The 21,774-nt window shown below is 40.9% G+C and overlaps 1 protein-coding gene across 1 annotated transcript; it reads left to right on the forward strand.

Annotated features, from left to right (window-relative positions):
- Positions 1 to 5,009: 5,009 nt before the first annotated feature.
- On the forward strand, positions 5,010 to 19,261 carry LOC135229036 (odorant-binding protein-like). The gene is made up of 8 exons (XM_064278772.1): positions 5,010 to 5,162; positions 5,271 to 5,325; positions 14,392 to 14,504; positions 14,613 to 14,752; positions 15,109 to 15,179; positions 17,716 to 17,826; positions 18,875 to 18,976; positions 19,236 to 19,261. Exons 1-8 carry the CDS (start codon positions 5,010 to 5,012, stop codon positions 19,259 to 19,261), a joined length of 771 nt encoding a protein of 256 aa, XP_064134842.1.
- The last annotated feature ends 2,513 nt before the right edge of the window (positions 19,262 to 21,774 follow it).

A 21,774-nucleotide genomic window follows, 5' to 3' on the forward strand; every position in this document is an offset into this window, starting at 1 on the left:
CGCTGTTTATGTTGGTGAAAGAAAGTATTTGCAATGAAGAAGTCTTTGGTCTTGCAAAATTCTATCATTCAATTTCCGGCATTGTTTCTATCACCAAGGCCATATTTTTCAACTACTGATCCTTCTTCTTTGTTTCCAACTTTCACATTCCAGTCGCCAGTAATTATCAATGCATCTTAATTGCATGTTCGATCAATTTCAGACTGTACCAACTGATAAAAACCTTCTATTTCTTCATCTTTGGCCCTAGTGGTTGGTGCGTAAATTTGGATAATAGTCACATTAATTGGTCTTCCTTGTAGGCATATGGATATTATCCTATCTCTGACAGCATTGTACTTCAGGATAGATGTTGAAATGTTCTTTTTCACGATGAATGCGGCACCATTCCTCTTCAAGTTGTCATTGCCAGCATAGTAGACTATATGATTGTTTGATTCAAAATGGCCAATACCAGTCCATTTCAGCTTACTAATACCTAGGATATCAATGTTTATGCATTCCATTTCATTTTTGTTGCTGTCCAATTATCCTAGATTCATACTTTGTACGTTCCAGGTTCCGATTATCAACGGATATTTGCAGCTGTTTCTTTTCATTTTGATTCCTGCCACATTAGCAAATGAAGACCCCGAAAGCTTTACTCCAACCACGTCATTAAGGTTGACTCTACTTTGAGGAGGTAGCTCTTCCCCAGTCACCTTCTGAGTGCCTTCCAACCTGGGGGGCTTATCTTCCAGCACTGTATCAGACAATGTTCTGCTGCTATTCATAAGGTTTTCACTGGCTATGCTTTTTCGAAGTAGACTGCCAGGTCCCTCATCCTAGTCTGTCTTAGTCTGGAAGCTCAGCTGAAACCTGTCTTCCATGGGTGACCCTGCTGATATCTGAATACCGCTGGCATAGCTTCCAGCATCACAGCAACACACAAGCCCCCACAGTACGACAAACTGACAGACACATCGGGGAAAATGAAAGGATAGGCTAATGTTATTGCTTGGAGGAAATGCTTCCAGGGGTTTCAAGCTCAAGCCTTTGCTTTTGTATTTCTCCTGAAAGCCAAGGGGACTTCTCTGTATCATTAAGCATCTCTTCCCATTGTTTGGAAGGCTTGGGTTACCATTGCCATCTTCAAAGATTGGTTCTTGAACTGCTTTGCCACTGCTGTTTAACATTTATTGTTCAGCCAAGAAAATTTTTCTGTCAAGGTTCTTCTTGTGCTTGATAATGCACCCAGACATCAAAGCACTTTAGGGGAACTTCACCCCAATGTAAAGTTTGTATTTTTACCCACCAACACCACATCACTACATCTACCACTAGATGAAGGTTTACAAAACAAACTAGTTTCCCATTAAACGGTTGATACACATACTGTTTTGTGACATTGGTTGACAACCCCACAACATGTCAACACTCTCCCTTTCTCGAGATTGGGTTCCCTATTACCACCTTTCCTGTGCCCTCCTGCCTTCTAGTCCTTGCCCCTGGGCTGGTGTGCCCATTTAGTCTCATTTTGTTTTATGGGCCTGTCCACTCTTTGGCTGAAGGGTGAACCTCAGGAGTGACTTCATTACTGACCTAAAAGTGTGTCCAGGAGCCATACTCTAGGGGTTTCTCCTGTCTCTGTTGGGCCAGAAAGCCTGGTCTTTTTTATGAGTTAGAATTTTGTTCTCCATTTTTCTCTAGCTCTTTCTGGGACCTTCTATCACGATTCCCGTCAGAGCAGTTAGTGGTGGTAGCTGAGCACCATCTAGTTGTGCTGGACTCAGTCTGGTGGATGTCAGCTTCTTTTTTAAAATGTAACTCCTATGACCCAGTAATTCTCTTGCTATATATTCATACAAGAAAATTTCAATAGTCTTCAAAAAGTTTGCACAAGAGTATCCATAGTAGCTTTATTCATAATAGCCCCAAACTAGAATTAAGCATACCCATAGGGTCGCTATGAGTCGGAATCAACTTAAAGGGAAAGGGTTTGGTTTAAGGGTTTTATATACCCATTTGGAAACCCTGGTGGTGTAGTGGTTAAGAGCTATGGCTGCTAAGCAAAACGGTTTTCTAAGCTGTAGCCTTTATGGGAAGGAGCTCTGGTAGTCCAGTAGTTAACGTGCTCAGCCACTAACCGAAAGGTTGGCTATTCAAACACACCCATCTGCTCTGCAAGAGCTAGACGTGCCAGTCTACTTCCATAAAGATACATCCTTGGAAACCCCATGGGGCAGCTCTACACTGTTCTATAGGGTCGCTATGAGTCAGAATTGACTTTTTGGCAATGTGTTTGGTTTGGTTTTAATCTTTTCAGGAGCAGATTGCCAAGTTTGCTTCCATGGAGTCTTTGGATGGGTTGGAACCATCAACTTTTTGGTTAACACTTGAGTACTTAATCATTTTTACCATCAAACCAAAAAACCTATCCTGTTGCCATTGAGTCAATTTTGACTCGTAGTGACCCTGTAGGAGAGAGAAGAACTGCTCCTGGCATACTGGTTAAGAGCTCAGCTGCTAACCAAAAGGTTGGTAGTTGAATTCACCAGGCGCTGTGAGTCAGGATCAACTCGAGAGCAATGAGTTTTTTTTTTTTTTTTTTTGGTTAATCTTTACAGAAGCAAACTGCCACATTTTTCCCTCATGTTGCTGCTGGTGCGTTCCAACTGTTGACCTTTCTATTAACAGGCAAGTGCTCAACCATTTGGGCCATCATGGCTCCTTTATGTTGGGATAATGGGAGAATATTTCCTTGTTCTACTAGCTATCTATCAGTTCATCATAATGTGGTGGCTTGCATGTTGCTGTGATGCTGGAAATTGTGCCACTGGTACTTTGAATGGCAGCAGAGTTACCCACAGTGCACAGGTTTTCAGTGGAGCTTCTAGACTAAGACTAGGAAGAAAGGCTTGGAGATCTACTTCCAGAAACTGGCTAATGAAAACCCGGTGGATTAGAACAGAATATTATTTGATACAGTGTTGGAAGATGAGCCCCCTTGGTTGGAAGGCACTCAAAATACACAGTGGCCACACTTCAAGCTGTTATTTTATTTTATATATATATATATGTATAGACTTCAAGTTTGTTATTTTAATTTATTATAGCTATTATTTATCTATTTATTACTTTATTATTTATCTATTTATTACTTGTTTATTAATAAAACCAAACCAAACGCATTGCCATCAAGCTGATTCCAACTCATAGCGACCCTATAGGACAGAGTAGAACTGCCCCATACAGTTTCCAAGAAGCATCTGGTGGATTCGAACTGCTGACCTTTTGGTTAGCAGCCGTAGCACTTAACCACTACGCCACCAGCGTTCCTATTAATAGCAATAATAAATTAAAATAACAACTTGAAGTATAATTTTTTTAAGACTGTGGTTGCTAGCTAAAATAGCTTTTGTGACCTTTCTGGTCTTTGAATGATCAGTTCTATGTCTATGGTTTTTATTTTTATGAATTTGATTGCCACATCATCTTGTATTTTAGAGTATTTGTGCAAGCACCAGCAGGTTTTGCTAGTTCTTGCCCCATCATAAAATTTGTGACTTTGAATATTAAGGACCCCTGGTGGCACAGTGGATAAATGCTCAGCTGCTAACTGAAAGGTCAGTGGTTCCAACCCACCAGCTGCTTTATGGGAGAAAGATATGACAGCCCACTTCTGTACAGATTACAGCCTTGGAAGCACTATGGGGAGGTTCTACTCTGTCCTGTAGGGTTGCTATGAGTTGGAAATGGCTCAACAGCAACAGATTGGGGTTTGTGTTGGCCCCTGTATTGTGACCATCAGGGGGACAGTTTAAGTTGATGCCTCAAGAGAATAATAATTACACGATATCAGGGTAGAGACAACACTGGGGCCTCATAAATGGGAACGAATGTGAGTTATTCATTTGTGCCAAGCCTAACATGCAACATTACATCTGTTATTCAGGGGAGGAAATAATAGATGGTCTTTTTTTTAATGTCCTGTGAAACTTGACTCTTGGCTCTCAGGTGGATTTCACAGTAACTTCGTTACCCTGTTGGGCTTGTACTCCTACAATCTATTTGGTCAATTCATATTGTAACCTATTTAAATCAAAGGGTGGAAGGCATAATACATGATTTGGGTGATGTCTTAGTTGTCTAGTGCTGCTATAACAAATACCACAAGTGGGTGGCTTTAAAGAGCAGAAATTTATTTTTCCACAGTTTAGGAGGGCAGAAGTCTGAATTTAGGGCACCAGCTTTTGGGAAGGCTCTGTCTCTGTGGCCTCTGGGGTCCCAGTCTCTTTTCTGCTTCTGTTCCTTTGTTCCTTGGTGATCTCCATGTGTCGTGGTGACTATCTTCTCCCATCTTAGTTCTCTGGCTTCCTTGCTTAATCAAAAGATTGATTTAAGACACACCCTAAACTCATACTGACTCATTAACATAACAAAGCAAAACCACCTCAAGTGGGATTACAGCCACAGGCATATGGATTCGATGAAGCCCTGGTTGCACAGTGGTTCAGTGCTTAGCTGCTAACTGAAACCTCTGCAGTTTGAAACCACCAGCCTCTCCACAGCCTTGGAAACCCTATGGGGCAGTTCTGCTCTGTCCTATAGGGTCACTATGAGTCGAAATTAACTTGCAGCAACTGGTTTTGTTTTGTTTTTTAATAGGGATTAGGATTTACAACACATATTTTTGAGGGACACCATTCAAGCCATAATAGTTGACGAATGTTTTGTATTTTTATTTCCTATTACTGGGAGAGATGAGGTGAACAAATACACATTACTGTTCTTAACATTCCTCTTATGGATTATAATCTCTCACTCTACTTAAAGGTCAAAGATTCAGTCCAACTGATCTAATATGTTAAGATAATGTTGATAAAAGCGCATTCAGAGGCCATAGCTTCCAGCCAGGGTCCTTATTTTAGATGTTTCAGTATAATTTCCAGCACACCACGTGCTTATGGTTCACCTCAAGTGGCTCACAAATTGCCACGCCCACAGACAAATGGTATAAAAAGTGGGAAATGTTCAGAATCTCCCCGATAGGAGACACATTCTCATCCTTTCCAGAAGAAGGCGTGGGAAACACCAACAAGATGAAGATTCTCCTGGTGGCTCTGGTTCTTGGTCTGGTTTGTGCTGACCAGGAACCCCACCTCGAGGAAGACTGTTCACAGGTACCAGGGAGAGACTCACGTGGGGCAGAGAGGCAACTGGCATGATGCTCGCCCTGTGATGATGCGTCTGTCTCTCCCTGTTTACCGTTTCTTATATTCCCTTTTTAGATTTCAGGAACATGGCGCTGCATTTATTTAGGGTCCAGCAACAAGGAGGTGATAAGTGAAAACCATCCCATGAGGGCTTATATACGTCATGTTGAATGTCTCGGCAAAGGAGAAGCAGTCTCCACCACATTTTACACCAAGTGAGTAAACATTGCAAAGGGTGAGAGTGGCTGAGTATTGTGTACGGACAGGTATACCATCTCACCAATTTCTACATGTACAGCTCAGTAACAGAGAAGTCTTGGTGGTGCAATGGTTAAGCACTGGGCTGCCAACCGAAAGGTCGATGGTTCAAACCCATCACTCAGCTCCATGGGAGAAAGATGGTTCCATAAAAATTGCAGTCTAAGAAACCCTAAGGGGCAATTCTACTCTGTCACATGGGATCATGAGGTGCCTTTAAAGTATAAATATATTCTAAGCCATAGAAGCGGGGAAAGACAAAAGATACATTAAAAGTATGACTTGCTTCAGGAAATATCTGGGAGCTCTACGTGGCCATAGGCACAGTATACTTTCTTGCCAATAAGTGATCGTGAATGATACACAAGTAATTAGCAGAGAACACGGACATAGGTGCTCTAATACTTGAGGTAGACGCAAAAGAATGGACAATGTCCCTGAGGACAAATGAAGGTGGGATCAGTTACGTAGAAAGAATTGGCTATGGCCAAGACAGCCCTATCGCACAAAGAGACAAAATGAGCGATGCAATAAAGAGCCGTGTGAACCAAAGTGTTATTTGAAAGACTTTCTAGCCTCTCAAAGCCAGACATTCATGCGCTTAGGAGGGACCGTGGAGGAAGAAATAAAGATCATTTTCTCAAGAAGCTTGGCACAGAGGAGAAAGGGAAATAGCTCAAGGGGCAGCCCAAGCAGGAAGCCATCGATTTGAAACAGATGATTCTGTCCTTGCCAGGAATCGAGCGTGTTCGTGGGTGGAGGTGCTGTAAAGAAGAGGAGAAAATAAGTTAGCAGAGGGAAAAGGCTTTGCAAGAGAGGAACCTGATCGACTCTACTGAGGAAAGGACTAAGAGCAAGAGAGAAAGTGGGAAACAAGGAGAAGTGGGAGAATGAGCAAAGGGGAGAGATGGAGGGATGGAAACAGAGAGAGAGGGACAAACCGACAGAGAGAGCTGGCTTGGGGAGAGGGGAGAGAGAGAGAGTCAGAGAAAGAAGAAGGGAGAGAGAGGACAAAGAGGGAGAAAGAATGGAGGAGAGACACTGAGAGAGAGAGACAGTGGGAGGTAAGAAGAAATAGAAAGGGCAAATGAGAAAGAGAGAAAGAGAGAGGGGGAGAAAGACAGGAAGGAGGAGAGAGAGACAGAACGGGGTAGAGAGAAGAAATGAGAGAATGGGCAAATGAGAAAAAGGGAAGGAGAGAACAAGAGAGGAAGAGGAGAGACAGAGGAGAGTAGAAAGAGAAATGGGAGAATGGGCAAAGGAGAGAAAGGTGGGGAGGAGAGATAGAGGGGGGATGGAGTACAGAGAAAAGAGAGAGAGAGAGAGAAAGCCACAGAGATACACAAAAACAAAACCAGCAGTAGGGAAAAGCTACAAGACCCTAAGTTAGGATCTCCTTTGAAAATCAGGAGAGGAAATATTTGGCGTACGATGCTCTCCAGAATGACTTCTGTTTAGAAGGAGATTCATTAGTCTTGTTGCCATTTTCTGCAATAGTGGCGTCTTTCAATCTGCAGCAGCTTTGGAGGTGGTCTGTGACTTTTAGTTCCCGTTTCTGTCAGAGAAACTTAACACCACATTCAATTAGAAGGAAAAAAAAAAAATGCTGTGTCTATATAATCTAAACAGGGATTCCGAGATTATTTTATTTTTTAGCTTTAAGGATATATCTTGGATATTGAAAGGAATATCTTGACTATCATCCTATCACTAACAACATTGTACTTCAGGATGGATCTTGAAATGTTCTTTTTGATGATGTATGCGAAACCAATTCTCTTCACCTGGTCATTCCTAGCAAAGTAGACCATATGGTTGTCTGTTTTGAAATGGCCAATATCAGTCCATTTCAATTCATTAATGCCAAGGATATCAATGTTTATATGTTCTGTTTCATTTGTGACAATTTCCAATTTTCCTGGATTCATCTGATTATTAATGAATGTTTGCAGCTGTTTCTTCTCAATTTGAGTCATGCTGTATCAGCAAATAAAGGTCCCAAAAGCTTTGCTCCATCCACATCATTAAAGTCGACTACTTTGAGGAGGCAGCTCTTCCCTAGTCATATTTTGAGTGGCAAACCCTGGTGGTGTAGTGGTTAAGTGCTACAGCTGCTAACTAAAGGTCAGTAATTCAAATTCACCAGGCACTCCTTGGAAACCCTATGGGGCAGTTCTACTCTGTCCTATAGGGTTGCTATGAGTCGGAACCGACTCAACGGCAACAAGAACGGGGTGGCAAAACTTCCACCATCGCAGCAACACACAAGCCACCACAAGCTCTAAGGATGAACAAAGACCAGATGAGCTGTGGGGAGACATCAAGGACATCATACGTAAAGAAAGCAAAAGGACAGGAAAAAAAGAAAAAAGCAAAATGGATGTCAGAAAAGACTCCGAAATTTGCTCTTGAATGTAGAGTAGCTAAAACGAGTGGAAGAAAAGATGAAGCAAAGAGATGAACAGAAGATTTCAAAGGGCTGCTAGAGAAGACAAAGTCCAATATCATAAAAAAATATGCAAAGACCTGGTGTTAGAAAACCAAGAGGGAAGAACAAAGACCTGGTGTTAGAAAACCAAGAGGGGAAGAACACACTCTGCATTTTTCAACCTGGAAGAACTGAAGAAAAAAATTCAAGCCGTGAGCTGGAATTTTGAAGGATTCTATGGGCAAAATATTGAATGACACAGGAAGCATCCAAAGAATATGGAAGGAATACACAGAGTCACTGTACCAAAAAGAATTGGTTAACATTTAACCATTTCAGGAGGTAGCAAGAAGCAATTGTACTGAAGGAAGAAGTCCAAGCTGCACTGAAGGCATTGGCAAAAAACAACCATCCAGGAGTTGATGGGATACTAACTGAGGTGTTTCATCAAAGGAATGCCGTGTTGTAGGTGCTTGTTCGCTAACACCAAGAAATTTGGAAGACAGCTATGTGGTCATTTGACTAAAAGCAACCCACATCCGTGCCCATTCCAAAGAAAAGCGATTCAACAGAATGTAGTGATTATTGAACAATATAATTAACATCACATGAAAGTAAAATTTTGCTGAAGATCTTTCAGAAGTGTTCGCAGCAGTACATCCACAGGGAACTGGCAAAAATTCAAGCTGAATTCAAAAGAGGACGTGGAACGAGGGACATCATTACTGATGTTAGATGGATCTTGGCTGAAAGCAGAAAATACCAAAAAGATGTTTACTTCTGTTTTATTGAGTGTGCAAAGACATTCGACTGTATCAATCATAACAAATTATGGATAACATTGCAAAGAATGGGGCTCCAGAACACTTCATTGCACTCATGAGGAAACTTGTACATAAATCAAGAGTTAGTAGTTCAAACAAGACAAGTGGATACTGCGTAGTTTAAGTCAGGAAAGGTGTACATCGGGGTTATCTCCTTTCAGCATACTTTTTCGATCTGTATGCTGAGCAGGTAATCCAAGAAGCTGGACTATATGAAGAAGAACAGGGCATCAGGATTAAAGGAAGACTTAACGACTTGTGATATGCGAATGACACAACCTTGCTTGTTGAAAGCGAGGAGAACTTGAAGCGCTTACTGATGAAGATCAAAGACCACGGGCTTCAGTATGGATCACACCTCAACATAAAGAAAACAAAAATCCACACAACGAGACCAATAAGCAACATCATGGTAAACGGAGTAAAGATTGAAGTTGTCAAGGATTTCATTTTACATGGATGCACAATCAACAGCCTTGGAAGCAGTCGAGAAATCAAAGGATGCATTGCATTGGGCAAATCTGCTGCAAAAGACGTCTTTAAAGCGTTAAAAATTAAGGATATCACTTTGAGGACTAAGGTGTGCCTCACCCAAACCATGATATTTTAATCACCTCATATGCATGTGAAAGCTGAACAATGATTAAGGAAGATCGAGGAAGAATTGATGCCTTCGAATTACATTGTTGGTGAAGAATAGTGAATATACTATGGACTGCTAAAAGAACGAACAAATATGTCTTCGAAGACATACAACCAGAATGCTCTTTAGAAGCAAGGATGGCGAGACTATGTCTCACATACTTTGGACATGTTGTAAGGAGGGATTAGTCCCTGGAGAAGGACATCATGCTTGCTAAAGTAGAGGGTCATCGAAAAAGAGGAAGACCCTCCATAAGATGAATTGACACAGTGACTGCAACAATGGACTCACACATAACAACAATTTTGAGGATGGCACAGGAACAGGCAATGTCTCATTCTGTTGTACGTAGGCTTACAATGAATCAGAACTGACTGGAGTGCACCTAACAACAGCAACCATGTTTTGAAGATTCCATCTTTCTAAATGATACTAGGAATTTTGGGTAGCCACAGGATATTGTTGGCCATCATTGAGATGCTGCTGATTCTGATCGCATAAAATAATCCACTTGTAGGGCTCATTTACACATTTTGGGAGATAAATCTTTTGAGATAATTGGCAAAGAAAGTATCTTCTTCAAACCTATGTCTTGGAGTGACACAGACTTAGAAGAAATAAAACTGGAACACTCCTTAGAAGCAAGGATGGAGAGACTTTATTTATCTTGCTTTCCTTTTTTTTTTTTAATTTAATTTTGTTTTAGGTGAAAGTTTACACTTCAAATGAGTTTCTCATTCAAAAATTTATATACATACTGTTTTGTGAGATTGGTAGCAATCCCCCCTGTGTGACAGTGCCCTCTCCCTTTCCACTCCAGGTTCCCCATGTCCATTCATCCAGCTTCTGTCCCTTCCTGCCTTTTCATCTTGCTTTTGTCAGATGTTGCCCATTTGGTCTTTTATGTTTCATTGAACTAGGAAGCACGTTCCTCACATGTATTATTCTCTTATAAGCCCGTCTAATCAATGCCTGGAGCCCTAGTGGCACAGTGATTAAGTGATATGGCTGCTCCCCAAAAGGTTGGCAATTCAAATCCATGAGCTGCTCCTTGGAAACCCTATGGGGCAGTTCTTCTCTGTCCTCTAGGGTCTCTGTGAGTCAGAATTGACTCAAAGGCAACAGGTTTCATTTTCTTTTTTTTTTTTTTTCAGTTTAATCTATGTCTGAAATGTGGGCTTTGGGAGTGGTTTCAGTTCTGGGTTAGCAGAGTCTCAGGGGCCATAGTTTCAGAGGTTCCTCCAGTCTCTGTCAGACCAAAAAACCAGGTCATTTTTTCTGAATTTGAATTTTGTTCTACATTTTTATCTGTTCTGTCTGGGACTCTCTGTTGTGATCCTCGTCAGAGCGGTCAGCGGTGGTAGCTGGGCGCCACCTAATTCTTCTGGGCTCTGGTTGGTGGAGGCTCTGGTTCATATGGTCCTTTAGCCCTTTGGGTTAATACTTTCCTTGTGTCTTTAATTTTCTCCATTCTCCTTTGATCCAGACAGAGTGGGACCAATGGGTGTATCTTAGATGGCCACTCAAAAGCTTTTAAAATCCCAGAAGATACTCATTGTGTGGGATGTAGAACACTTTTGTTAAAAACTATGTTATGCCAATTTCCCTAAATTTCCCCTGAGACTATTATCCCCTGCCCTCAGCCACAACAGCTTGGTCCCTCAAGGTGTTTGGACGTGTCTAGGAAACTTCTATGACGTTGCCTTGGTTAAGTTGTGCTGATTCCTCCTATACTGTGTGTTGTCTTTCCTTTCACCAAAGTTAATATTTGTCTACTACCTAGTTAGTGATTTCCCCTCCTATCCCTCCCCATGCTTGTAACCATCAAAAAAGTTTTTTTGTTGTCTGTGTGTAAACATTTTCTGGAGTTCTTAAAATAATGGTCTCCTGTAATATTTATCCTTTTGTGAATGACTTATTTCACTCGGCATAATGCCCTCCAGGTTCATTCATGTTGTGAGACATTTCACAGATTCATCATTGTTCTTTATCTTTATGTGGTATTCCATTGTGTTTATGAACCATAGTGTGTTTAACCATTAGGAAACAACACTTAGGTTGTTTCCATCTTTTTAGTATTGTGAATTGTGATGCAAGGAACATGGGTGTGTACATGTCTATTTGTGTGACGGCTCTTATTTCTCTAGGATATATTCCTATGAGTGGGATTGCTGGGTCATATGGTATTTCTATTTCTAGATTTTTAAGGAGGCACAAAATTGTTTTCCATAGTGGTTGTACGATTTTATGTTCCCACCAGCAATGCATAAGAGTACCAAACTCCCTGCAACATCTCCCACTTCAGTACTTTCTGTTTTTTTGTTTTTAAATTGTATTCTTGGGGGTGAGATGGTGTCTCATCGTAATTTTTATTTGCATTTCTCTAATGACTAATGATCACGAGCATTTCCTCATGTCTCTTAGCTATCTAAATGTCTCCTTTCGAGAAATGCCTGTTCGTATCCTTTTTCCGTGTTTTAATGGGGTTATTTGCCTCATCCTGCTTACTTTGGACATATCATCAGGAAAAACCATTTGCCAGAAAAGAATACCTTGGTTGGTAAAATAGAGGGTCAGTGAAAAGGAGGAGACCCTCCATGAGATAGGCTGCCATAATAGGCCTAACGATGGGTTCACAGGATCCCGCATGGGACCCAGCAATGTTTCATTTTCTTATATATAAGGTTGCCAGGATTTGGAGCTGACTCAATGACAACTAACAACAATTTTAAGATGGTGTCACCTCATTCGCTGCAAAGAGAGTGCTTGGAAGGAAGAAAGTTAATTTTAAATCTCAAATACTCCTGAGAACATATCCTTAGAGTAAGGAGAAGATTTCCTGCATTCATTCATAGCATCCCAACTGGGAATGGTGGATGAGTTCTCAGTTGAACTGCTGATGAAGGGAACAACAACAGTTATCATTAAACCTTCATGAAGAGATTCTATCTGTATCTCTCCTGTACTCGATACTGCACTGTTGTGTTTCCAGCATCTAACATGAAGATGAACCACAGGTTGGTTTTAAAACATTCCCTGAAATGTTGCCAAAAAGAAACCAAGACAAAAGGTCAACCCACAATACTTTCAACGTCTATAAGTGATTATTAAAACAACACCATCTCCTAATTGGGCAAGAAGTCTTGAGGGATAAATTTATTGCAATCCTCCCAGACCAGATAAAAGATAACATTGAAGCACTACATGGCAATAAGCGTAACTGAATGAGGCAATTTGAACAAAACTGAAAATAAATAAGTAAATCAAAACAATAACTTGAAATATACACTTTTTTTTGAAGGTGGTTACTAGCTAAAGTATCTTTCATGACCTTTTGGCTCCTTGGATGATCTATTCTGTCTACTGTATTTATTTTTATGGATTTGTTGAAACATTGTCTTGTATTTTAGACTATTTAGGTGAGCACCAGGAGGTTTTGCTAGATCTGGTCCTAACAGAGAATTCGTGACTTTGAGTATTAAAGGCCCCAGATGGCAGGGAGGTAAACTGCCCAGCTTCTAACTGAAAGGTCAGCATTTCAAACCCAAAAGCTTGCTCCATGGGAGAAAGTTGTGGCAATCTTATTTGTAAAGATGTACAGCCTTGGAAACACTATGGGGGCATTTCTACACTGTCCTGTAGGGTCGCTATAAGTCAGAAACAGCTTGATGGCAATGGGTTTGGGTTTGTGTTGGTCCATGTATTGTGACTATCAGTTGATGCCTCAAGAGAATAATAAATGCATAATAACAGGGCAGAGACAACACTGGGACCTCACAAATGGGAATGAATTTGAGTTATTCATTTGTGCCAAGCTCAACATGAAACATTAGGTTTGGAAGAATTTCTTATTCATGGGAAGAAATGACATGTTATCTTTTCTGAAAATGGTCTGTGAAACTCAACTGCTGGGTCTCAGACAGATTTCACAGTAACTTCTTCACCCTGTTGGGCTTATACTCCTAAATCTATTGGGTCAACACATATTGTAACCTACTTAAATAAGGGTGGAAGGCATAATACATGATTTGGGTAATGTCTTAGTTATCTAATGCTGCTACAACAAATAGCACAAGTTGGTAGTTTTAACGAAGAGAAATTTATTTCCTCACAGTATAGGAGCTCAGGTGTGTGATTCAGGGTGCCGGCTCTAGGGGGAGGCACTGTCTCTGTGGGCTCTGGGATTCCAGTCTCTTTTCTCTTTCTGTTCCTGGCTTCGTTGGTGATCTCCATGTTGCATGGTATCTATCTTTTCCCATTTCTGCTCTCTGGCTTCCTTGCTTAATCAATCTGCTCTTTTTATCTTAAAAAGATTGATTTAAGACAGGACCTAAACTAATACTGGCTCATTAACATAAAAAAGAAAATACATTGCCCAATAGAATCATAGGCATAAGTATGAGGTTAGAAGGCCCCAGGTGGCACAGTGGTTAAGCACTAGCCTGCTAACCAAAAGGTCTGGGGTTTGAACCCAATAGCCACTCCAGGGGAGAAAGATGTGACAGTCTGCTTCTGCAAAGATCACAACCTTGGAAACCCCATGGGAGAATTCTACTCTGCCCTATAGGGCCGCTACCATTCAGAATCAACTTGACAGCAACTTATTTTTTTGTTTGTTTGTTTTACTTTGCTTTTCTAATAGGAGTTAGGATTAACGACACACATTTTCGAAGGACACAATCCAATCCATAACAGGTGATGAATGTCTTATGGTGTGTTTCCCATTACTTGGGGGGATGAGCAAATAAACATTATTATCCTTGAAATGACTCTTATGAATTAAAATCTTTCACTGTACTTAAAGGTCAAATATTTAGTCAAACTGATACTAATCCAGTTAAGGTAATAACAGAAGGACCTTCAGAAGCCGTAGCTTCCAAGCAGGATGCTTCTTGTTTGTGTTTCCATATGATTCCCAGTGCATCATGTGCTTGTAGTTCACGACAAGTGGCTCACAAATTGCCACACCCACAGACAAATAGTATAAAAAGTGGGAAAAGTTCAGAATCTCCCCAACAGGCGACACACTCTCATCTCTTTCAGAAGAAGGATTGGGGAACACCAACAAGATGAAGGTTCTCCTGGTGACTCTGATACTTGGCCTGGTTTATGCTGACCCCTTGGAGGAGCCTCTCTTGGATGAATATTGTTCAGAGGTACCAGGGACAGACTCACCTGGGGCAGAGAGGAGCCTGGCATGATGCTCACACTGTGATGATGCATGTGTCTCTGCCTGCATACTGTTTCTTACATTCCCTTTTTAGATTTCAGGAACATGGTACACCATTTATGAAGCATCTGCAAACATAGAGGTGCTAAGTGAGAACAGTCCCTTGAGGGGTTATTTACGTCTTATCGAATGCCTTCCTGATGGAGAAACACTCTTGGTCATATTTTACACCAAGTAAGTAAGCCTTGCAAAGGGCGAAGGTGGCTGAGCCTTGAAGTGGGGAGAGACATGTCATCTCACTGTTTTCTGCACGTATAGCTCAGTAACAAAGGAGCCCTGGTGGCGCAATGGTTAAGAGCTGGGCTGTTAATCAAAAAGTCGACAGTTTGAACCCTCCAGGTGGCTCTTTGGGAGAAAGACCTGGTGATCTGCTCCCATAAAGATTACAGTCTAGAACACCCTATGGGACAGTTGTATTCTGTCACATGGGGTGTCTAGGAGTCGGAACTGACTCAAAGGCAAAAGGTTTTTAACGGGTTTGCATATGTTAAGTTATACTCAACAATTAGCTGAAATTTTTTGTTTTCCAGGGAAAATGGCACATGCCAGCTCTACAACAAACAGGGGCAGAGAATAGACAAAAACGGGTACACGACAAACTGTGAGTGTCCAAGCTTCTGTTGCTAGCATGCATCTGAGACTTGGAGTGGCTCAAACCACGGTCTGTTCACCAGGATTTTGGTCCAGTTTCTAACTCGAATTAGGACTGCAACCTGTCAAAAGCCCCATAACTTTCCAACGCTCTCTCTCTTTTTTTATTCTTAAGGATGTAAAGTATATTACCACCAAGTTCATATTGTCTTACCGTTTACTGTAAGCCTCTAAAAATATGTCCCCGTGTATTTATTTCACAGGATCCCCCAGCATAGAAACGGGTTTAGAAGAATTTAAAACCACGCTAAATTAGAAGAGGGAAGACAAAGTGTATTTATACTGTATCTGTAATCTAAATAACAGAGATTCTTTTTTTTCCCCTTATTTTCTTTCCCTTTAAGATAGTAAACTGTTATATGTTAGAAAGTAGTTCACAGATAAAATAAGAAAGGAATAACTTGGTCAGAAGACTGTCTCACACAAAGCAATGCTCTGTGCACTTAAATAGTTATTTAAGCAATAACCTAAGTGACTCCAGAGTCTACGCAATTCTGTTGCTTTTAGAAACACACTGTGGCAAATATTGAAGATGTTGGTACACAGTATACAGTATTCCACATAAACATAAGGTTAAAAAAAAGGCATCTGATGGAGCTCGAAAACATTATGCTAAGTGAAATAAGCCAATCACAAAAGGACAAGTATTGTATGACTTCACTTATATAAAAAGACAAGAAAAGACAAATGTATAGAGAATAAAGCTTAGTGGTGATTACCGGGGTGAGAGGAAGGGAGAAAGAGGGATTAACTCTAATGGAAATATCTCATTCATTAAGTGCACGGTTTCACCGCTGATTACTGTAATTGCTGTCAATTAGTTGTATACCTGTAAAAAGCTGAATTGACAAAAGTAAGATAATAGATATATTTACAGCAATTACAGAAAGAAAAAAAAAAGAGTAGTTGATGAGGCTACTTATGTGCAACCAAACACGCCATAGGATTTTGTTCCTTGTCTTGGAGTCTTAGGGTCATGGTTTCATGAGACATCCCAGTTAATCGGACTACTGAACGTGTTTAGTGCTTCTGTTCTACCTCCTAGTTTGTTGGGCAGTGCCTGGAGTTTTAAAAGCTGGCAAGTGGCTATTCAAGACCCAGAAATTGATTTCTCTTCACCTGGAGCAACAGAGAAAGGAGAGTCAGGAATAGGAGGAAGATATGGAATGTGTGACTAATTACCTCCATGAACAACTGTCTCCTTTACCATGAGACAAGAAGAACTGGATGGTGCCAGGTTAACGTTACTAAACATTTTGATCAAAGAGTCTATAGAAGATTCTGATCAAAAGGGGGAAAATGTAGACCAGAATTTTAAGTTCTCATGGCATTAGACCTTCTGCATCCATGAAAGATGGATGAGCCCTTGAAACCATTGCTGAGATAATCTTTAATCATAAACCAAAAACATCCTGATGTCTTCTTAAAACCAAACAGTAGTTTAGCTTAACTAGTCAAAAAATTAAAAAGTCTGCCTTGAGCATTATTCTCTTTGAAGAACTATATGGCCTCATATTTACAACAGCAGGTTGACAGATTAGATAGGAACCTTAGGGGACAGGGAGTCTATGTTAACAATGGACAACAACTCAGAAAAGAAGGGTGAGAATGGTTGCACAACTTGAAGAATGTAATCAATGTCACTGAATTGTACATGTAGAAACTGTTAAATTGGTGAATGTTCTACTGTGCATATTCTCAACAAAAACCATGAAATCAATAAAATTTAGAACAAAACAGAGAAGAGAAGCACCTGAACAGAAGCACTCTGGAAATAATGTTGCTAAGACAGACAGACTTGAGATGTTCTCCAAGGTAAGAAGGCGGCAGTAAGCAAAACCCATCCCTAACTCCTAGATGTCACCGTTGATTATAATACTTTCTGGACTCAGAGGGAGGGTGGTGGATGAAGAGAGAGAGGGGGAGGAAGATGAAGGGGAAGAGAGAGACAGGGAGCAAGAGGAAGGGAAAGAGAGAGAGGGAGGAAGAAGAGAAAGGAGCAGGAGAGGAGGTGAGATGGGAAGGGGAGGAAAGGAAAGACAAGACAAGAGAATGAACCCGAGATACAGAGATTATTGCTTGGACTAGAGAGACTGCTTAATGACATGTTAAACTGGCAAAGCATTTGTTTGGTTCTCGGCAAATTCACCTCAAGTGTAGCACCACCCATCTGTCAATGGAAGCTTGCATGTTGTTATGCTGAACAGGTTTCAGCAGAGCTTGCAGGACTAAGACAGACTAGGAAGAAGGGACTGGTGATCTACTGCTCAAAATCAGCCACTGGAAACCTTATGGATCACAAGGAACTGGTCTGCAAACAGTCATGGGAATGACGCAGGAATGGGCAGCAGGTTATTCTGTTGTGCTTGGGTCCGCCACGAGTCGGGGGCCAACTATAGGGCAGCTAACAACAGCAACGACAAAAACTTGAGAAAGTGTAATAAACCCACTCAGTTGAGAGATGTTTTGTTTCCTTTCTTCGTCAGATGAAGGCAAGGTTGACTTCAGCTTCATTCAACAAGCAAAGGATTTCCTACTGATATACGTAATCAACAAGAATGAAGAAGGGAATGTCTTCAAAGTAGTTGGCGCCCTAGGTAAGTCCAACAGTCCATCCTTCACTGGACAGTAATCCGTGATGGCCTTATTAGGGACATCAAAACACAAGGAGTGTGTGTGTTCATTACTTATAATTAAATAGGTTTGGTGCAAGATGTGAACCCACAGGGGGCCTGAGTCTTCATGCTTTCTAAGATCCTAGAAGTGGCTCTAGAGAGAAAGGACCTCGTGTCAGAATTGCAGACATTTTAAGAGCACACACACTTGTTGTGAAGATTCCTATAAAAACCCTTTGCGGTCACAGTCTCGTACCAACATAAATCACTCTTCTTTTGCATCCATTTCTGTGATAGAGATGGTGTTGAAATCTAAGTGAGGGAATCCAGGAATAGAAAATGTAACCCAACAGAAGAGGTTTCCAATAAAGACTGCATTGAGTTGAACCCCAAATCCTTCACTGTACTGCAATGGCAACAATAGGGTCTACAATTTGGACTCATGGTTCTGTAAACCATGCTGTCCTTCCCATCCACTGAACACACACGTGGACAGTCCTCCCCTACACACAGCAACGCAGCCCACGGGAAGCTCCACTCTAGCCTTTATGGCATCAGGTGAATAGTAGGAAGGAATGGGCAAGGAAGTGGTCTTTGACCAGATACACAATAAGTTTCTCCCTCCACCATGCACAGCAAGACTCATGTTTGTGGTGGAATACTCAACAGATCTCTTTGGGTTCAGCTGAGTAGGAAACAAGTTTGAATACCTGGGCATGGTAGAGGGAAAAGATGCTACAATTGTGGGATCCTGAGAGCTCACACACAACCTTCCTGGTGATGCTGATGTGACTATAGAGGTTGTAGCTCTCTCCCTGGGAACCCCTCATCACAGGCTCAATTGCCTTGTCTTTCCTCAGTCGTCCCAGGAACTGACGGTTGGTATCGGTGAGATGGCCAGTCTTTGCCTGCTGTCCAAGTGTACCACCTGGACAACTGTTCTCTACATTCATGCGTCTCACCCATGTATCCAGGTTTTCTTATGGATTCTAATGGGTAACACTTGTTATCTTTCCTCGATGGTTTGCAGCCAGAGAAAAAGACATCAGTGAAGAAAATTATCAGGCATTCTTGGAGTTTGCTGTGGAAAACGGGATCCCCAAAGAAAATATTGTCAAAGTCATTGATACAGGTAAAGCAATTACACGTTTGCAAAGAATATATAATTTAAATATGAACATATAAATGCATCTAAATTTCTCATAATCTGTATACGCTGAAAATATACTGAATGAAACTAATAGTTCTTCATTCAAATACCCTGGTCTTTGTGTTGACTTTTCTATGTTTTGTAAATGCTGTTGTTATTATTATTTTTCAACCCTTTAACATACTGAGAAAGTATAATGATAACTTTTTTTTTCCTTCTGTTTTTGTTTTGTTTTCCAAAGACACGTGTCCTGAGACGCCCACTTAGGTGAGTTGAAAATGTGACTTTTGTCAATAGGTTAAGAAAGCTCTGTTAATATAGTCATTGCTTTGAGAAGGAATTGGTTCAACAAAAATAAAACTGTAATTTGTAAGATTTAAAAAAAGGCTCTGGTTTTCTTAAGAATGTAATTTTCCAACTTCCATTAAGATGGACATTCTCTGAAAAGAATATTGATATAGGTAAAACAGCGCTCACTTTATTTTGTGCCGGTGGGATAAGAAACTTTGAACACAAATTGCTGGAATGGGATTAAACCTGGTGAGTTCCAGTTCAAATATACTATAAATATATATTTACTGAATAGTATACTGTATACATGGAGCCCTGGTGGTGCAGTGGTTCAGAGCTCAAATCCACCAGGCACTCCTTGGAAACTGTATGGGGCAGTTCTACTCTGTCCTATAGGGTGGCTGTGAGTTGGAATCAACTTGATGGCAATGGTGTTTTTGTTTGTTTTAATACTGTAAGCAGCCGTCTTGTCAGTGGAGCTTTGCCTATTGCTATGAATCTGAATATGGTTCAGTGGAGCTTCCACACTAAGAAGGACTAGGAAGAAAGGGCTGGCAATCTATTTCTGAGAATCAGCCAGTGAAAACTGCATGGAGCACAATGGTCTTATCTGCAACCGGTCACAGGGAAGGCCCAGGACCCATCTGTATTTTGGTGGTCGACCTGACTGCAGTTAACAGCCAAAACAACAAATATACCGCATATTCGATATTGTTGTTCTTGTGTGCTGTGGTGTTGATTCTGACTCCTAGTGACCAGACAGGACAGAACAGAACTGCCCCAAAGGGTCTTCTAGGACGTTATCTTTACAGGAGCAGATCACCAGGTGCTTCTCCTGCTGAGCTTGCTGAGTGGTTTGAATCACCAACTTTGAGCTTAGCCTCCGAGGGCTTAACCGTTGCACCACCAGGACTCCTTTGTTACTGAATTGTACAGGCAGAAATCATTTCATCACCAGGGCTCCCCGTACACTGTATACAGTGCTGCGTGTGCTGTAAATACATTAAATACAATGTACAACCATAAGCTACTTCATAATTCTAGATAACATTTAGACGAGCATTGTGGTTCAGGCACAGACGCGGTAAATAATGTTTAAGTGTCTCGTGGCCATGATTAAAACCCCTAAAAACACGAGCTAACCTCTGAAATGGTTCAGTACCAGCTTGTACAATTTGTGTATCCTGCATCCAGCTGGGAACCAGCCCACCTGCCATCCTGAAACAAATTAAAATGGAGTGTTTTCAGTTTCTTCTGTGATCTTATCATTAACATGTACCCAATCCTTTAAATATTTCTTTCTTACCTTCATCTCTATTTGGTCAGGCTAATTACGTTTATGATTTTTTTTACATGTCTAAAGAAGATTATGTGATCAGAGAACTCGACTGCACAATCATCGATATGAAGAAAACAATTCTTTTTTCCTTCAAATGCAATAATTTCTTCTTCTTTCTTCGATTTCACTGTTCCCATTCTACTTGGTGTAAATTGATAGAGGCTGATTTCAATAAAATGAACATGCACAAAGCTCATGTGAGTCTCTGGAGAAAACTGTCTCATTTTTAAAGCATAGGCATCATTTGTGTTTTTCACAAGTATACCAAAGTTATATACCTCCAGTAGAATAAATCCAAGGCCCGTCTGTCAATTCGTCCTACTGTACTGGCTTGCATGTAGTTGTGATACTAGAAGCTATGTCTCCAGTACTTCACATGCTAGCAGGTCACGCTTCAGCAGAACTTTCAGACTAAGACTAGGAAGAAAGGTCTGGCAATCTGCTTCCAAAAAACTAGCCCTATGGAGCACAACATAATATTGCCTATCATTGTGTTGGAAGATGAGCCCCCTAGATTAGAGGGCACTCAAAACACACAGTGGTCACAACAAGGGACTCAAGCACACCGATGATCATGAATATGGTTCAGAACCGAGCAATGTTTTGTTCTGTTTTGTGTGGGGTAGCAGCTAACAACAACTCTGTAATAAAGAGAAACAATTCTGGGTGAAAGTAATAGCAAAATTACTCCAAGTGTCATGGTTCGGGAATGAAAGAAACCACAAAGGGAGGGAGTGGGGGGAGACGATTTATGGAATTTTCAATCTGGTTTAGGATCTGACTACAAATTGTTTGCACTGCCTATGGACCTTTTTCAGGGAGATAAAATATATTCAGTAACTCTCCACAGTGATTGGCGTGTTGTTTTTTGTCATCAGCATCATCTCTGTGTGGGCAACAGAATTCCCCCAGTGGTATGGGTTAAAAAAAAAAGAAAAACTGAAAGATCCATTCCATGGGAGGTAAAAAATCACATAGTCAAATAAAAACACACGGCAACAAGATTTAAATGGACTGACAAACTCCAGTTCCTGGTTATGGAGGCACTTTCTACTCAAAAGAGTTGCACTTTGCTGTGTAAAGCCCAGTGCACATTCATGGTAAGCTAACTAAACACAAGACTTAAAGGTAGGAATGGAATCTATTTTTT

This window comes from Loxodonta africana, chromosome Y (assembly GCF_030014295.1).
Source record: "Loxodonta africana isolate mLoxAfr1 chromosome Y, mLoxAfr1.hap2, whole genome shotgun sequence".
Taxonomy (NCBI): domain Eukaryota; kingdom Metazoa; phylum Chordata; class Mammalia; order Proboscidea; family Elephantidae; genus Loxodonta; species Loxodonta africana.

Coding starts and splice junctions, on each gene's coding strand:
- LOC135229036 (XM_064278772.1), top strand. CDS start 5,010: ATGTTCAGAATCTCCCCGATAGGAGACACATTCTCATCCTTTCCAGAA. Junction 14,753..15,108: donor TTGGTCATATTTTACACCAA/GTAAGTAAGCCT, acceptor TTTGTTTTCCAG/GGAAAATGGCACATGCCAGC. Junction 18,977..19,235: donor TGTCAAAGTCATTGATACAG/GTAAAGCAATTA, acceptor TGTTTTCCAAAG/ACACGTGTCCTGAGACGCCC.